Genomic DNA, 15,311 nt, shown 5'->3' with positions numbered 1-15,311 from the left:
TTGGTTAAACAGACGTGGATTCAGCTTTTCCTTTTACTCTCTCATGTCTCTCCCCATAAGCATGACTGCAGAAGCCCACCTTTTTAATATGATGAACTTCTGCACCATTTATGCCTCTGATATCAAATTGAAAGCAGTTTTTAATGCATAATGAAGGACCTCAGTTTATAATCTCACGGAAACAGAGAGACCTCTTTTTTTTTTTTTTTTTAAATTACAGCCCTTGTTTTGACTCTTGATTTGTTCTTGAACGAGATAAGACAGAAATCTTCAAGTGAGCTACCATTCGCAAACTTTCCCATAACCACTGAGCCTCTGGCATGCGATGTATTCACACTGCCGAAGCTTCACGCATGGAAAAAAGGAAGTGTGCAGAGCTCAACCTCAAGACCCCGGCCAACAAATAACAAGGATGGTATGCAGGACTGACGAGGCAGAGCAGACAATAAGAGTGCAAAATCAAAAAGTGACAACAAGCTAAGATGCATTTAGTAATATGAGCCATTCATTGATTTCCCTCATTTGACTGATGCACATATTGGTATTAAGCAGCGCTGGTCACAAAGAAAAGTCTACTCGAATTAATAAATTTAAACTATATCATCAGACAAACTATCAACTAGAGTATTGTAATACATATAGTATATGTATTTAGGAGTATTGAAATATTTCTGTAAAAGTCAATATTAATGATATTATATTATGAAGTAATGGCATCTCAGCAGTGAGAGGATCCTCTAGCATTAGAGCCACAGCAGTGATCAACAGTGAGTATGAGTTTATTAAAATAACTTTGTCTCGTTAAGTGGGAACATGGAAATACTTAATGTCAAATATAAATCCAGTAACTTCCTTTTCTTCCCCAAGTGTCTGAGAAAATGACAGAGCTATGGGGAAACTATATAAGGTACTAGGACACGGCCCGAAGCAAATCATTTAAAAAAAAATAAAAAATTGCTGTTATGTTACAAGTTGTCTGGACAAAAGAAAGTACACTCCTGATACGTCAACCTTGAAAACAGATAACTGGAGACCACTGCAAAATAACTTTAAAGCCACATGTAATAAACACGGAACGGTGCAGCTTAAAATACACCAACATCTAAAATCATAAGCTGAATAATAAATGTGCGAGACATAAATAAGTTCTAATGAAATTAAACGGTTTTAAAATAGTTAATAAACTGAAGCCTTCAACTGGACAAAATAGTTAATAAACTGAAGCCTTCAACTGGACACAATGACTCTGAGATACGCAGGAGCATGCAACTTTTATTTAATAAATGGCACCTTATTATGCATAACAACGTATTTGCAGACGTAGACTGACGGACGGAACCGACAACACAACATATATGCAACCATGCACACATGTACTGAGAATGACAGTTTGGGGGGGGGGGGGGGGGGGGGGCAGCTTACCTGCAGAGCAGCCTGAAGTGAGAAGAAGAAGAGAGGAGAGAAGAAGAGAGCAGATGCAGGAGAAAAGAAAAGACAGTTGGTTAGGAGTGTCTGTGTACACACAGCCAGGCAAGAGGGAGCAGTGGGAGAAGGACCATATAAAAATAGCAGTGAGATAAATTGAGGGGGAGGAGGAGGAGGGTAGACTCCCAAGGACAGACGGAGTTGGCACACGAATCATCATTGATGAAGCAAGAGGAAAGAAACACAGAACAAAACTCAAGTGGAATAACAAGTGAAAAGAAATGGGGGAAGAGACGGAAACAAACATCAGTGACGGACAGACAGCAGCTGGGAAAGATGGGCAGATGTTGTCTGGAGTTAAGGACGTGCCAGTAAAGTTAGGGGGCAATTAAACAACCGACACATACTGTTACATAATATTTAACATCATCCTTCCATTTGACTCTTTTGAAGGTTCAGGAGTGAAAATTCATTCATAACCACAAAATAAATGTCACTATGAAAGCTTAAAAACATTACAATATATCAAATATCTGATCTTTGCTTTACCGGTTTATAATCTTATGGACAACTGTGCGAGTCACTAAAGACATTCCGGGCTTTTACGGGTGGCAGACAGAGATGAGAGCGCACTGAAACCAAAGCTCGTGTTTTAGAAACGGGTTTCTGAAAGCCGTTCAATAATGCATGGGCGAGTAGCTGAGATCACCATTGTATATCACCTTACAGCTGATGTTAGAGTACTACCTTCATTCATTCAAATGATAAATTACAAAACAACTCTTCAGCATTTAAAGATTCTCCAGGGTAAGTTATAACTCAGATACCTTTTGAGTTCACACTGTAGTTCTCAAATAACTTAATATACATTATTATTATTTTTTTTTTACTAATAATCAATTTCACTGTAAACAAGTGTTGAATTGTCCACATTTCAGCTGTACAAACAAACTGAATGATTTTTAAGTTGAACTGAGCTTGAAATGTTTTTCAACACACAACCCAGAGGGACCATGTGAGCTGTCATGACCTAAGTAATCAATCAAGACTCTGCTCACAATCCCACAGTCCAGCTTCAGGATCAAGGCTGCACACTGACCTGACAATCCTCTAATCTTAACCCTGCCTGGTGGGTGCACACTTAGTGTGAACACGCTTAACAGGCGTGGGGCCACAGAGTCAGCCGACACGGGTATCTTCCCAGGTTTGCAGCAGGTTGTAGTTTGCTCAGCAGCCAAAGGAATGGTACAACTGTTGTCAATAGAAACACATCCACATGTCTCTTAACATTTAAACCCTGCTTGTCTGATAAAGCGAAATTTGTCGAATGCTGATGCGACGCCAACCCACTTCAAAAGACAGTTTAATAGTATCGGTGTGGAAGTAGTGTGCCTTTGCAGAGTATGCAACATCGCTGTGAATCTATTATCAGCCTAGGAGAGTTATTCATTGTAAAAATTACTCATTTTCTTTAGTCTTTACACTTTTGACATTGTTGACAGTTATCAAGTGTATAATATTTTATATACAATTTTCTTAAATGCTGTTAATTATCAGAAGTGTCCTTATTAGAGAGTGATGATATATCAGCAAAGTAAATCCTGCAGAGCCACATCAGATGAGTGCGTGAGGGGTTTGTGGTTTTCATCTGGACAGATGAAAAAAATAAGTTGTCATTTATGCTTTTCATTCACCCCTGTGCAGCCCACTGTCTCATGCTGTGAACTGTGACAACGGGTGTGAATGCCAACTTCATGTGCTTCGAACAGGCTTTTGGAAAACTGAGGGAACACAAGGAAATATTGTGAACGGGTATGCACCTTTTGTTGGATGGTGGAGTGTTTCTGCTCCATGTCTCTCTTCTCTTTGGCAGCATCCACCACCAGCTGGTCCAACTGCAAGAGACAGAACAAGTGATTAGTCAAGCGTCCCAAACCGGCAGCTCGAATGCAGTTATCTAAAACAGCACAAGCAAATGTCCTGGACATAAAGTGCTCCTTTTAAAGATGGAGCATCTTGGTCTATCAATTTTTAGAACGCAGTGAATTATAGAATGATATGTACAATGGTGCCTCTTATGACGTGCGTGTGTGTGCATGTACATGGAAAGGCAAGGCAAATTCATTTACACAGCACCATTCAGACCCAAGACTATCCACAGTCCTTTTCAAGGAAATAAAATAAATATATTAAAGCAAGCAATTAAGAATCGTAACTTTAAGCGTTTAAGAGTATGAAATACTTTAAAACATCTAAGATTCTCTCACACACACTCTTCCTTTTCATTGGATCAACTTTACTCTGCCTTTTTCCCATATTGGTATTTGGCATCACAAATCACCCACAAATATTCCGTCCTCTCATCAGAGAGAACCCCACACGGCAGGCTGTTTCAGGTACCTTCGCAGCCAACATAGAAATAATAACATTTCTACATGAGGATATGTAGGACAGCTTTCTGAACATCTGGAATTGAGGGCTGAAGATCTACGTTTAACTCCTGCCATAGCTGTCTAGAGGATTCCTAAAAATGTACCATGATCGCCCATTCTTCCAAGATACCTTTAACTTTCAGCATCAGGCTTTTAAAAAAAAAAAAAAATAAAAAAAAATAAAAAAAAAAAAAATATATATATATATATATATATATTATTATGCGTTTTTTTTTAATCATTTTGAGAGGATATTGTTACAAATGTGTGACACGCTGAGGAATTTTGTCTGAGTTTGGACATTCATACATCAGAAGTGTTATTTCCCACTTTAACACCATTAAACACAAAAAAATGTTTCTCTGCTTTCTAGTATTTATTGAATTCTCCAAATAAGAGAAACTGTCAAGGAGTTATGGTTATGAGAATTAAGCATGTTAATAGGGTAGGATTATAAGACTTGAATAAAAACGTCCCTCATTAATTTTCAAGTGAATGTAACCACGCACATCGATCATACATTATTTCTTCTTGAGAGCAAAAATTATTTCAGCAAATAAACATTTTTTTCTGGGACTACATTAACGCAGGACACACTGTCTCCTCTGAACCAAATGTACTGCGCTGCAAAGGCTTTGTATGTGTGAAATTGGACGTGCGATGAATAACTCTCTTCGTCCCTGCAAGTAACCGTTGCATTAAAAGAGGGAAACAAAGACATCTTTTCAGCTCAGCAGAAAGTGATGGATTTAAAAAGAAAAAAAAGTGCTGGAGGTCATAGGGTGTCTATGAAAATGTACCAGTTTGCCTTACAGCATTGAATTGCGACTCTGTACCACTCAGACGCTCCGTAGCTGCAATGTGACGTCTGAGGCCTCAAACACAAAAGAATCAGTATCTGATTGTAGGTCAATGACTGGGGTTGTGAAGTCGTGAACATGTGGTGAGTAGAGTTTAACATTTCATTGGCAAACTGCTACACTAACAGCACTGCAGTTTGAAATCTATGATATTTAGCTGCCTGGAACACTTATTTTCTTTATGGACCCCTCACACACGATTGATTGATTGTTTTATTGTTGTACATTATAGATTATTTGCAGATTAAAGAAACTAATTAATGTTTTGTTTTTTTTCTAAGTGCGATGAGCACCAGTTACCACAACTTTTACTTAAATGGTAATCGTACAAGAGTAAAACAACTTTTTGAAAGATAAAACTTGTAGTCATAGAAGCCATTGCACTCATGGAAATATGTGAACGTGTTGGGAGATGACAGCTACAGCGAAGGAAAGACAAAAATCCAGAGAGCCAGTTCTTTTGTTTTGTTAGAGAGGAAATGGGCGGACAGGAGAGCAGCAGACTGATAACATCAGATGGGAAATGTTTTTCCCCCGCTGCTCCACAACGAGTCCGATCCAGAGCAATACATTGTCCATCTGTATCTACCTGTAACTAACAAGGCAGGCATGTCATTTTGGGCGTCGGTAGCTATGTACAAATTCTGACTCACTTTAACTACACTAATGCAGCATAACGAGCTACCGTACAAATACAACCAAAATTAAAAATTAAAAAAAAACTTTTTGTTTAAATCAGTGATGGGCAACTTTGATTGTGACGCCCACTAAAAGCTCATCACCACTATCAGAAGGCCACATTATGGCCGAGCGCCCTACCGCCAGGATTACTGAAAGAGATTTAATGAAGAAGAAGAATTGTACGTCTAATTTCAACTAATTTCATCGACATGTATTTGATGTTGTATTTGATATCATCTCCCACTAAAGTCACATGTGGCTGTTGCAGACGTCTATTTAAAGTCATCATTTATATTTGTGAGGTTTTCTGAATGATCAAGTTTTCTGGTAACTGAAACCAGCAATTATACTGGTGAGACAGAAGGTTCAATACTTCTTCACTCAACGCCTGTAGTTTTCTGGTTTGTTTGTTTTGTATTTAAAGGGGTGCAGATACCACTTAAAGTATAGAAAGGAGAGATTGTTTTATTAAATATAGCAGGGAGAAAATAGCCTGCAATGTTATCTTTGAGTATAATAAAATGCATGGTTTTGCCTTAAGCCAGCAAGATACAAAGTATCACATTCAGTAATGTTTTACTGAAATTTCAATTTAAGTCATCAACCATTTTCATCAAAGTTACAGGACAACTGTAAAGTTAAAGTATTTTGTGAGCAGTTTTTGACATGTTGAGAAGTTTTAGTGCCAGACACCCAGTTGTGTTATCAGACCTGTTGACAGCTCCTCCACACCTCCCTGCACAGCCTCTCCACCTTCTTCAGCTTCATGATGGAGTGCAAAAAAAAACAACCCACAATCCCCTCGCTGCTGCTCCCCAGAACTCAGCCTCTGATCTTTCTCTCCTTTTGGTTTTGTCCTGCTCCAAATTCAGTGTGACAGGCTTATAATCCACAGCAGTTTTACTCCAGTTGTCCATCGCTTGAAAACCAACCCTGTTTTTTTTCCCCCCGACCCCCTTCAGGGTCTGCTTTCTAAAAAAAAAGAAAAGAAGCTTTTTTCAATTCTCTCCCTTTTTCCTCACACAATCCTTGATGTTTTTTTCTACTCCTGTCTTTTGAAAAGCAGAGCCGGAGGCTCGCAGTTAATGTCTTCCTATTTTGCTGGAGTCACTTTTTGCTTTAAGAAGATTACACTCAGCTTCTTATCTCTTTCTAAAATCAGTCCTCTCGCCGCTCTTCTCCACTTTTTTCCGTTTGTGTAACGATATCAGCACAGTCAGATGCCTCCAACTTCAGAACATGAGAGTGAGAAACCAGTCCACTCCAGCTGAGATTAAAGACGTGCTGCTCCAACTCATCAGTCGACCAAAAACATCTTCCGTCGTTTGTTAATTGCTCCTTTCCGAGCGTTTTTGGTGTTAAATGTCACAGAAACATGTTTCCACGCTTTCTTCAGAAGTCCACATCGCTACTCCGCTCCTCCTCATCTCCTCATTCCGTCTGAAAAATGTATTCCTTGTCTTCTCTGGATTCAAAACCTTTTATTCCACACGCTTGAGCTTCATTCATTGATCTCTTTGCCATGTTCGCTCAGCTGTCTGTCAACCCTGTGAGTGTGACTGTGGGAAAACCCTTTTTTCCAGCCCCTTTCTTCCTCATTCCTGCCGACTGTAACAGCAGCTCCACTCTGATAGTCATCTAAAAGTCACATGCAGGCTGCATAGTGGCTCAGAGGGACGGCTCTGTTTATCAGAGGATGCACACACACACACACACACACACACGCACACACATTATAGAAAAACATACACAACGTAGGAGTGGGGTCATTTGAAGGCAGGATATCAAATTGCAGTTGCACTTGCAGTCGGACAATTTTTTCTATATATTGGTTTATCGTCACGTTCGAAGATCAATAACAGCATCTATTCAGAGTAGATCTGACAGATTCCCACATGATAACTAAAGGACTGGCTCACAACAAGCAGAGAAATATCAACCATATTTAATGTATCACAACTCACTTCCTGGGATTATCTGATGGGGGGGAAAGCATCTCAAAAACAGCTGAACTGACTAAAAGCAGCTGCAGTTTGCACAGGGAGACACAACAACCTGTTGCCACAACCACAACAAACCCAGTTGTGCAGCTCCCCCATTGTGCCGGTGCAAACTTGAATCCATGTGTGAGCACGCAGGCACAATGTTTATCGTGAGGAGGCTTTGGACAATAATGCTGTTTAAGGTGACCAAACAATTGCCAACGTAACGAAAGTTGTTTATTCATGACAGTGCTCTGGTATGTAAACTCAGCTCTGTGCTCTGAAAATAGCATCATGTTTCTTTATGTTACATGAGTTTATTTTTAATCTTTTAGCTCCAACACCGCCAGGGCAGTCAATACCTGGCAAATGCTATTTTAGACACAATAGGAAGCAGCCTTGTTTTAGTTCAGCACGTTGTGTAGCGTCGGTAAATGTTTACTATTAGCATTAAAAAAAACAAAAAAAAAACCTTTAATGGTTTCACGGTTTGTGTCACGCTGGTGACATTTGTGTGTGAAGATGTCTGTACCTGCCCTCCCAGCTGTTTCATCAGAGGCTGCAGTTCACTGAAGAGGTCATAACCTTGATGGAAGAAAGTCAGGTGGGCGTACATGAAGGACAGCATCTGTGAAAAAGACAGATTATGCCAACCGCTCACAGGATTATGTGTGAGCCAACTGATGATGTCTGGAAGCAAACTTACCGATTTCAGGATTTCTGATCTTCTCTTGGACTGAAGCACATTTATCTGAAATACACATAAACAACGGAGTGAGAAGGAGCTGTTGTTGCACATCCAAACTGAAGAATATGTTCAGAGTTTTGACTTTTGAATTTTGGGACGGGTGGGGAAAAAAAAGAAAATACACGAGGGATTAAAACGATGACTGTTGGAGCCACAGTGCATGTTTACAAATGATGCCTATTGCAAACCGGGAACAACCAAGAGCACAGGGAACAGAATGTGCATAAACATTTTGACTGTTGACAGAAAAATGCAAGTGAATGAAAGTTGGAGATTAGAGAAATAAAAAGATTTCTCAAGAATATATGCAAGATGGAGAAAAGTAAAAAACAAACAAACAGGAGATGAAACAAAATAACATGATTATGAAACAAAGAAAGAAAGTGTGAAATGAGCTATACTGAGGCGGGAGAAGTCGCCCCATCTCTTGCTGTTTGTGTTTGAGTGGTTCAGCACAGGGACACCAGGGGGAGCCCTGTTCCCCATAATTAACTCCGGAGTCCTAGAAAGCCTGGATCATGACTATCCTCAAAGCCCAGCTGTCGCGTTGGCGTGTAAAGCAAACTCTGCCTCATATTAAACTACCTACCTCCATGCTGCTCAGCTGGTCTTTGAGGTTATCTCGAGTTATCGTTGGAGATGATGACTTACTATAGTGGACTGTGAGGCACTAAGGCTGAAATGCAGAAGCTTCCTTTTTAGTGCCCCAACAGCAATGACTGCTGTGTGAAAGTCGAGGCCTTGACTGGGCGTGGTGATGCATACAGTGTTGAGGGGAAAACAGCAAGGCCTCTGAAGTCACTTCAAGGTTTTCATTTATTCTTATGGATTTGCCTGGATTCTCTAGTTACTGGTCCACAATACACTCACTTCCTATGGATAGAAGTTTAACCCTTTCTTCGATGCCAGCCGGCACGCTGCGAGGGCATTTTCTCCAGTAACACTAACCATGCTTCTTTATACACAGAGGTTAACTCCCATCCTGAGAAGGAAGCTTATTTTTGCCATCTCCAAGCCACAGTTACTGATGCATCACTACTTTAACAAGCCCCCCCACCCCCGCCCATTACACACAATTAGCAGTTTCGACTGGAGCGCGGCGCCTAAACGACGTTATTTCACAGGCAGAGCGGGAACACAGCAGCCACAAGCGAAACTTGACAGCAATTAGTTGGCAATTTGTTGCCAAGTTGTGGCAATTGTTGACTGCTCTATGTAAACCCTGAAGAAAATTTGGGACTAAATGTGTTGGTAATTGGGCTTGCACAGAGTTTTCGACTCCGGTGAGGGTCTACTGTGCTTCTGCTTGTCTGTGTTGTTTTTAGATTTGGGGAGATAGTTCCTATGTTGGGATTGATGACATTATGGTCAGGCTAAAGTTCCATGGTTTTATAATCCCTTTTATTGCACAAGATATTTTTATATTACTGCAGCTGTATCATGCTGTTTCTGGAATCCACCAACAGTCAATTGGAGAAGCCCTACAGTTTAAAAGGGTCACATTTTATGATCCAGCAGCACTACGTGGCACATACGAGTGAATAAGACTTGCCCTTTTTTTTTTTTTTTTTTTTTTTTAAAGTCATGAGTGCAAGTCTGGCCTACAACGTCCTTCTTATAGTCTCCTCTCCCTCTACCATCTTGCATGTCACTGTAAACCATGTACTGTATAATTAAGCAGAAATGCCACTAAATCAGTATAAAAAGAACAAAAAAGAAATTGAAGCTTCAATCTTTCTCAGTTTTTCCCTAAAAACATGGCCACAGGCAGGAGTTGGCTGCATTTGTAAAGTGCTGACTAAACTTGAAACATAATCCCCTTGAATCTGCTGATTTAGCAGCCAGCTTATAGATTCCCTATAAGAAGAGTAAATGGCCAGATGAAAGCTCAACTGATTCCTCAGAGTTGGACTTCATTTCATGAAAGAGTCACAATAGTGGATTGCTTGAGCAGGCAGCCACGTTTCTATTGACCATTTTATTTTGACATAAACTGTGCCTGTAGCTTTGCTCCTTTTCAAATGAGGAGTTAATAATAGGGTGAACAGTGGCTTTATCAGAAACCGCATTCACTCATGAGAGCAGCAGAGGGCACAGCAGATCTATACACTGACACATGAGCACTGGCAACCATGAAATATGAGTACAAGAGAGTTAAATGGCCTCATGAGGGTCAAGCTGATACAAATTGAGAAGAGACAAGTAAAAAGTGTGGATAAAATAAGCGCTAAAGGGTATGATTTTAAATCAAATATAAGTGCTTCTTGATTCTAGGCACTCTCTCCTCACAGCGATGCAGCGATATAGTGTGGAGGACAAAAAGCGCCAACATTAAATAAATACAACATGAATTAATTTATAAAATGTGTCATTAATTAAAATTGGCATGAAAAATGAAAACGTGTCATTAAGTCGTTACAATACCAATTCATTTTAGGTAAAAAAAAACATAGATTTATTTTATTATTTCATGGTCCGGAGTTGCAGTGCTTCATGAATTTAGTTCATCTGTCGAACTTGCTCGTCAAAGTCAGTGGGCGGATCCTTACACCTGATTGGTTCCCCTGCACATCAAGTCAGAACAGATCGATCCCAGATAACGGACTGATTTTGTTTCTTAACTTCTGCAAGCAAGTTTACATTCAATTTCATCAGGTATCGCAGGCGTCTCACACTAACACGTCCCTGTAGCAACATACAACTAACAATAGATCCTATTGTTACACCTCTCTGATGGTTTGGATACTTTATTACTTGATTAGTGTTAGCCCCGCCCACGGACTTTGACAGGGAAGATTGACAGATGAAATATATTCATGAAGCAACAACAGAACATGACATAATTAATTGTTTTAATACATACAACGAATTGTATTTGAAATAATTACAAATTTAATGACATATTTATATATTCAATTCCAATTTCAACTAATGGCATATTGAAGTAATTATTTAATGGTGCATTTCTTTGTTTAATTTTGGCTAAAACTAAAAAGGTATTTAATCTTTAGTTCTCCATAATATAGAAGTTGTAGACTTTTTCATGCTAAGATAATGGTATCGCTATGTTACGTTCTGCGTTTAATTTTCTGGGGAGAACAGAAACAAGAAAAACTAAAAAAAATGAATGAGAGTCATCATGCATGTGCATATGTAAAATAAATTCCTTATTTATTTCACGCCAGCTTACTTTTCCATTTGGGGGAAATATAGGCAGTGTGCTGTGATTTCCATGATACTTTTGCAAGCAAAAACCCAGGCTGCCACTGTATTTTTTACTATGACTGTCTGTGCTGAGCTGAATCCACTCTGATGCGGTCAGTAGAAACGAGACACGGAGGATGACCTCCAACAGAATCAAACACAGCTGTGGTTCATTCCTCTCTGCGTCACATCAGCTTTTTTACCCTGACTCAGCATAATAGGTTGTAGGAAACATTTTGTCCATGATAGTCTGCAGCTCTGCAGTTTTCTTTTTTCAAACTTTTGACTCAAAAGCTGGATGTCAGCAATCTTAATACGAATGTTACTTAAAATACAGGTAATATTCATTACACAGTTAACTGTTTCTTGGTTATGCAAAAATTTGACAAAAAACTTCCTCTGTACAAAAAAATGCTGCAATTCCTGCATGTTCAATTAAAAAATCACATCTAATAATTAACTGATATTTTCATGCATGACAATCTGCATTGTTAACGGGTCTGAAAATAAAAACTATGCAACATTTATCTGAATGAATTACAAGGTCAGAGGAAACTGATTTGAGATGAGAGACAAGGACCTGCGACAGTAAGCAATGTAAGAAGACAACCACCAAACAAGACGAAATAACACAGAGCACATCAACCAGACATCACTCCTTCAAATACAATAAAACAGAGCTGACTGTTCAACCAGGCTCACAGCGAGTGTCGGCTATTTTGATGAAACTTGATGTCTTGATTTCAGATCGTCAGAAGTTGGCGTGAACAAAATGAAAGCAGTGATCCACCCTGCCTCATATCAATGATTCAGGCCGTTCCAAGGGTTGGGGTGGTGTGGGGATATTTTTTAAAAGCGCCCCATGGACTATAACAATTCATATCAAATAAGTGAATATTAAAAAAAATAAGAAAAAACCCCCTCTAAATCCAATTTCACTCCATAATTAGCTGTACCTGTAGGACGTAGTCGAGGACGATGTGTCGGAAGCACTTGCGTGTGGCCGTGAGGATGTTGGTGGCCTCCTCCACCTCATGCTGTTTGTTACGGGGAGCCTGGGCATTCTTGATGAGCGCCGCCTCCTTTTCTTCACTAACTTTGTCGAACTGTTTCTTGGCTTCTTTAAACTTGCGCAGGTCACTGTGAAGTAAGAGGCGACACGATGTCGATTAGTGTAAACATGATCAGTGATGTGAAGCAGCACGAGAACATTGACACTCTCCAAGTTGATTGTGAGAAGCAGATAAATGGAGAAGTGTGAGGATTTAAATGAGTTTGATGAGGGTCAATATATGACGGCTATAGGTTCATCATTAAAAATATATCAGCCATTGTGTTCAATTTTGATTGTGTGCATTATATTAAAAAAAAGATTAAAACAGAAACACTTGAAAAAAGCTACAGCAGCTCAAACTGCAGCGAGTTAATGTTGGTCGTGACAGGTGTCAGAATACAGAGAACATCCCTGCTGAATGTGGGGAAGAAGAAGAGGATCCTACTCATTAGTAGGAAGGTGGTAATAATTTAATGGCTGAAGAGTGAATACTCTGGTATGGACGACTGACGAGGGCTGGAAAAAAAACATTCACAAACTCAGCATTTCAGACAAATGTTTTTTTCCACTAGTGGAGTTGTTTAAGGAAGTTATTATCTTTAATACAAAAGGAACACGCACACACGGTCAGGCAACCGCAACACACAAAGGTCAAAGGTGGGCTCATAAATCTTTTTCCCTTGTGAGAGGAAAGTTTTCTTGGAGGAAATGCTCAGATTGAATGCCCCACTTTTGTTCTTTGATCTTTCTTTCTTATGTCCCATTTGAGTGCGACAAGGTAACGGTGAAGGAGCATATTTCCAAACATTGGCTCAGAATTCTGGTGGCTGCTGATGTGGGTGTTTAGCAGCGGTATGCCAGGGGCAAACACTTCTAATCCTTATAATGAAATGAGCCACAGTGGAAACTGCTTCCCGTAATTATACAGGGACATTTCTGAGCTGTATTAGGAGGCTTAGAACAAAGAGATACGAGGTCCACATTTAAATGAAAAATATTCCATATATTTTTGTGTCCCAGTATATTCAATCTATCCTTCAATGCACTTTAATTTTATGCTTTTCTTCCGGCATTTTCTCATAGAATTGTGTTAAAGAAAAAGCAAAAAGTTCACGCCTTTCTTTTACTTTGGAATTGATGCGGACGCCCTCACAGCAGGAGACAAGAAATAAATGGGAGCGATTCTTCAAAAGCTTAGATGGCCCAGATATATAATCGACTTCCGCATCTGAAGACATACTTACTCCTTGACAAATGTTTGAAGCTGGGTCTTGATTGATCTTTGGGCCTGATCAAATAATATCTGTGAAGAGAGGAAAAAAGAGAGATTACTCCTAGAAGAACAATTAATGCATGAAACATTTTAAAATATGCCATTTATTGCTACAAAATGCTGCTAATTGGACCCCTTATCCAGGTCATAGCATCATTTAAAAGTCGGCATTGAGCATTTCTGTGTAGCTGGATGTTTGTTAACATCACAGGGTGCAATTAAGCTGCTAAATTTACACAAAACAGGCCGACTTCGTAAACCCCCCTCATAAAGACATGACGTGATTTGCTTGATCCCGTTTGTGAGTCATACCCTCTTTAACCTGCGTGCTTCCTTAAAAATAAGCGACGCAGCTAAAAGAGACACGGACGCTTTAAATGGAGCTTCAGCGCAGTCCTGCAGTCAGAGCAGACAATATGAGCAGTGTGGCCAAGAGGGGCTACCGCTGACGAACAGATTGAGCACTGTGTTTGAGCAGGTCATGTGCCCAAGGATCGCTGAGTGGCAAAAACGCTATCTGACAGTCAGCTGATGTGACCGCAGTCTCCACCGGCAGCCATCGCAGGCCCGCACTGTGGCCCCTGGAGGCTTTTAGGGAACACGTATAGGGAACTTGGCGAAGGAAAACCAAGTCACTGTAGTCTGCCTACACTGCAGCTCATTTACAAGTTCAGAAAACAACACAACACCTGATCTTCACTAACCAGGATTTAACTTTTAAAAAAAAAAAAAAGAAAAGAAAGAAAGCAGTCATAACTGTTTTTCGGGATTTTAACCATTTACGACAAGGATGTGCCATTGGTGGTGAACTGATTTGGTTATCTGTATATGTTTGTATGATGATTTAAGTGTACATTTCTGTCACAAAGGCAACATGAGCATACAATTTGTTGAGAGATGACTTAGAAGAGTTAAAGACAGTGGATTTAAACATTGCTAAAAAGAAAAAGGGCCTGCCAGGGTTGAAGGTCGATGTGCAACTCAAATTAAACAGAAATCCAACTGCTACGGTTACAAGAATAACTAATAAGAAATTCATGAGCAAAATAAACTTGGGTTACATGAAATTATAAGAGCTAAAGAAGGATCACAGCCTAGTGATTTGCTGTTCTCCTTGAAATTAAATGGTCTCTGGAAGTGGAATCTCCTGTTCAGTTCTTTAATGTTTTTGAACATTCAATTACGTCTGAGTTCCTATCTACTCACAAACACTTATGTTTCTATGTATTTGGTGTTTTTGAGTTTATTTGATTTTTTTGTAGAATGGTGACTCAATGGAGGGTGCAGTGACTCACCAAATGTCCATGAAATACATACATACCCTAAATATTATGACAGACTGACAGGTGGGTTCTTTTGGATAATGGAGGATCTCTTGTTGAGTCAAAATGGATAAGTTGGATTTAATGTATGACTGTATAAAGGTTTTTTCACTGAACCACTCATGCATGATGTTTTCGTCTTGGGCTTTCTGTTCTTTGGACACGATGAAAAACGAGGGTATCTGCTGTTGTGTGCTTCTTTCTGGGTCTTTGTTCTTAATTTCATCAGTTGCTCATGTTATCTTAAAAAAAACATTGATTTTGTCTATTTACTGACCAAATACATGCTATCTAGGTATGACTCAATATACGTTTTAAAATCCAACACCA

The 15,311-nt window shown here is 39.5% G+C and overlaps 1 protein-coding gene across 2 annotated transcripts in view; it reads right to left on the bottom strand.

The window, feature by feature from the left end:
* Window positions 1-15,311, bottom strand: part of LOC308115845 (arf-GAP with coiled-coil, ANK repeat and PH domain-containing protein 2-like) — a 54,123-nt gene that overhangs the window by 18,423 nt on the left and 20,389 nt on the right. For both annotated transcript variants that reach the window (XM_080473655.1, XM_080473656.1), the window contains exons 5-9: window positions 13,631-13,689; window positions 12,289-12,472; window positions 8,087-8,131; window positions 7,913-8,008; window positions 3,246-3,320 (exon numbers count right to left, since the gene is read on the bottom strand). In XM_080473655.1, coding sequence (XP_080329781.1) covers window positions 3,246-3,320; window positions 7,913-8,008; window positions 8,087-8,131; window positions 12,289-12,472; window positions 13,631-13,689 — 459 coding nt within the window. The remainder of the gene's footprint in view (window positions 1-3,245; window positions 3,321-7,912; window positions 8,009-8,086; window positions 8,132-12,288; window positions 12,473-13,630; window positions 13,690-15,311) is intronic.

This window comes from Lipophrys pholis, assembly GCF_963383615.2.
Source record: "Lipophrys pholis genome assembly, chromosome: 10".
NCBI lineage: Eukaryota > Metazoa > Chordata > Actinopteri > Blenniiformes > Blenniidae > Lipophrys > Lipophrys pholis.
Note: the sequence above shows the minus strand (reverse complement) of the source record. Positions and strands in the feature narration are given on the sequence as shown.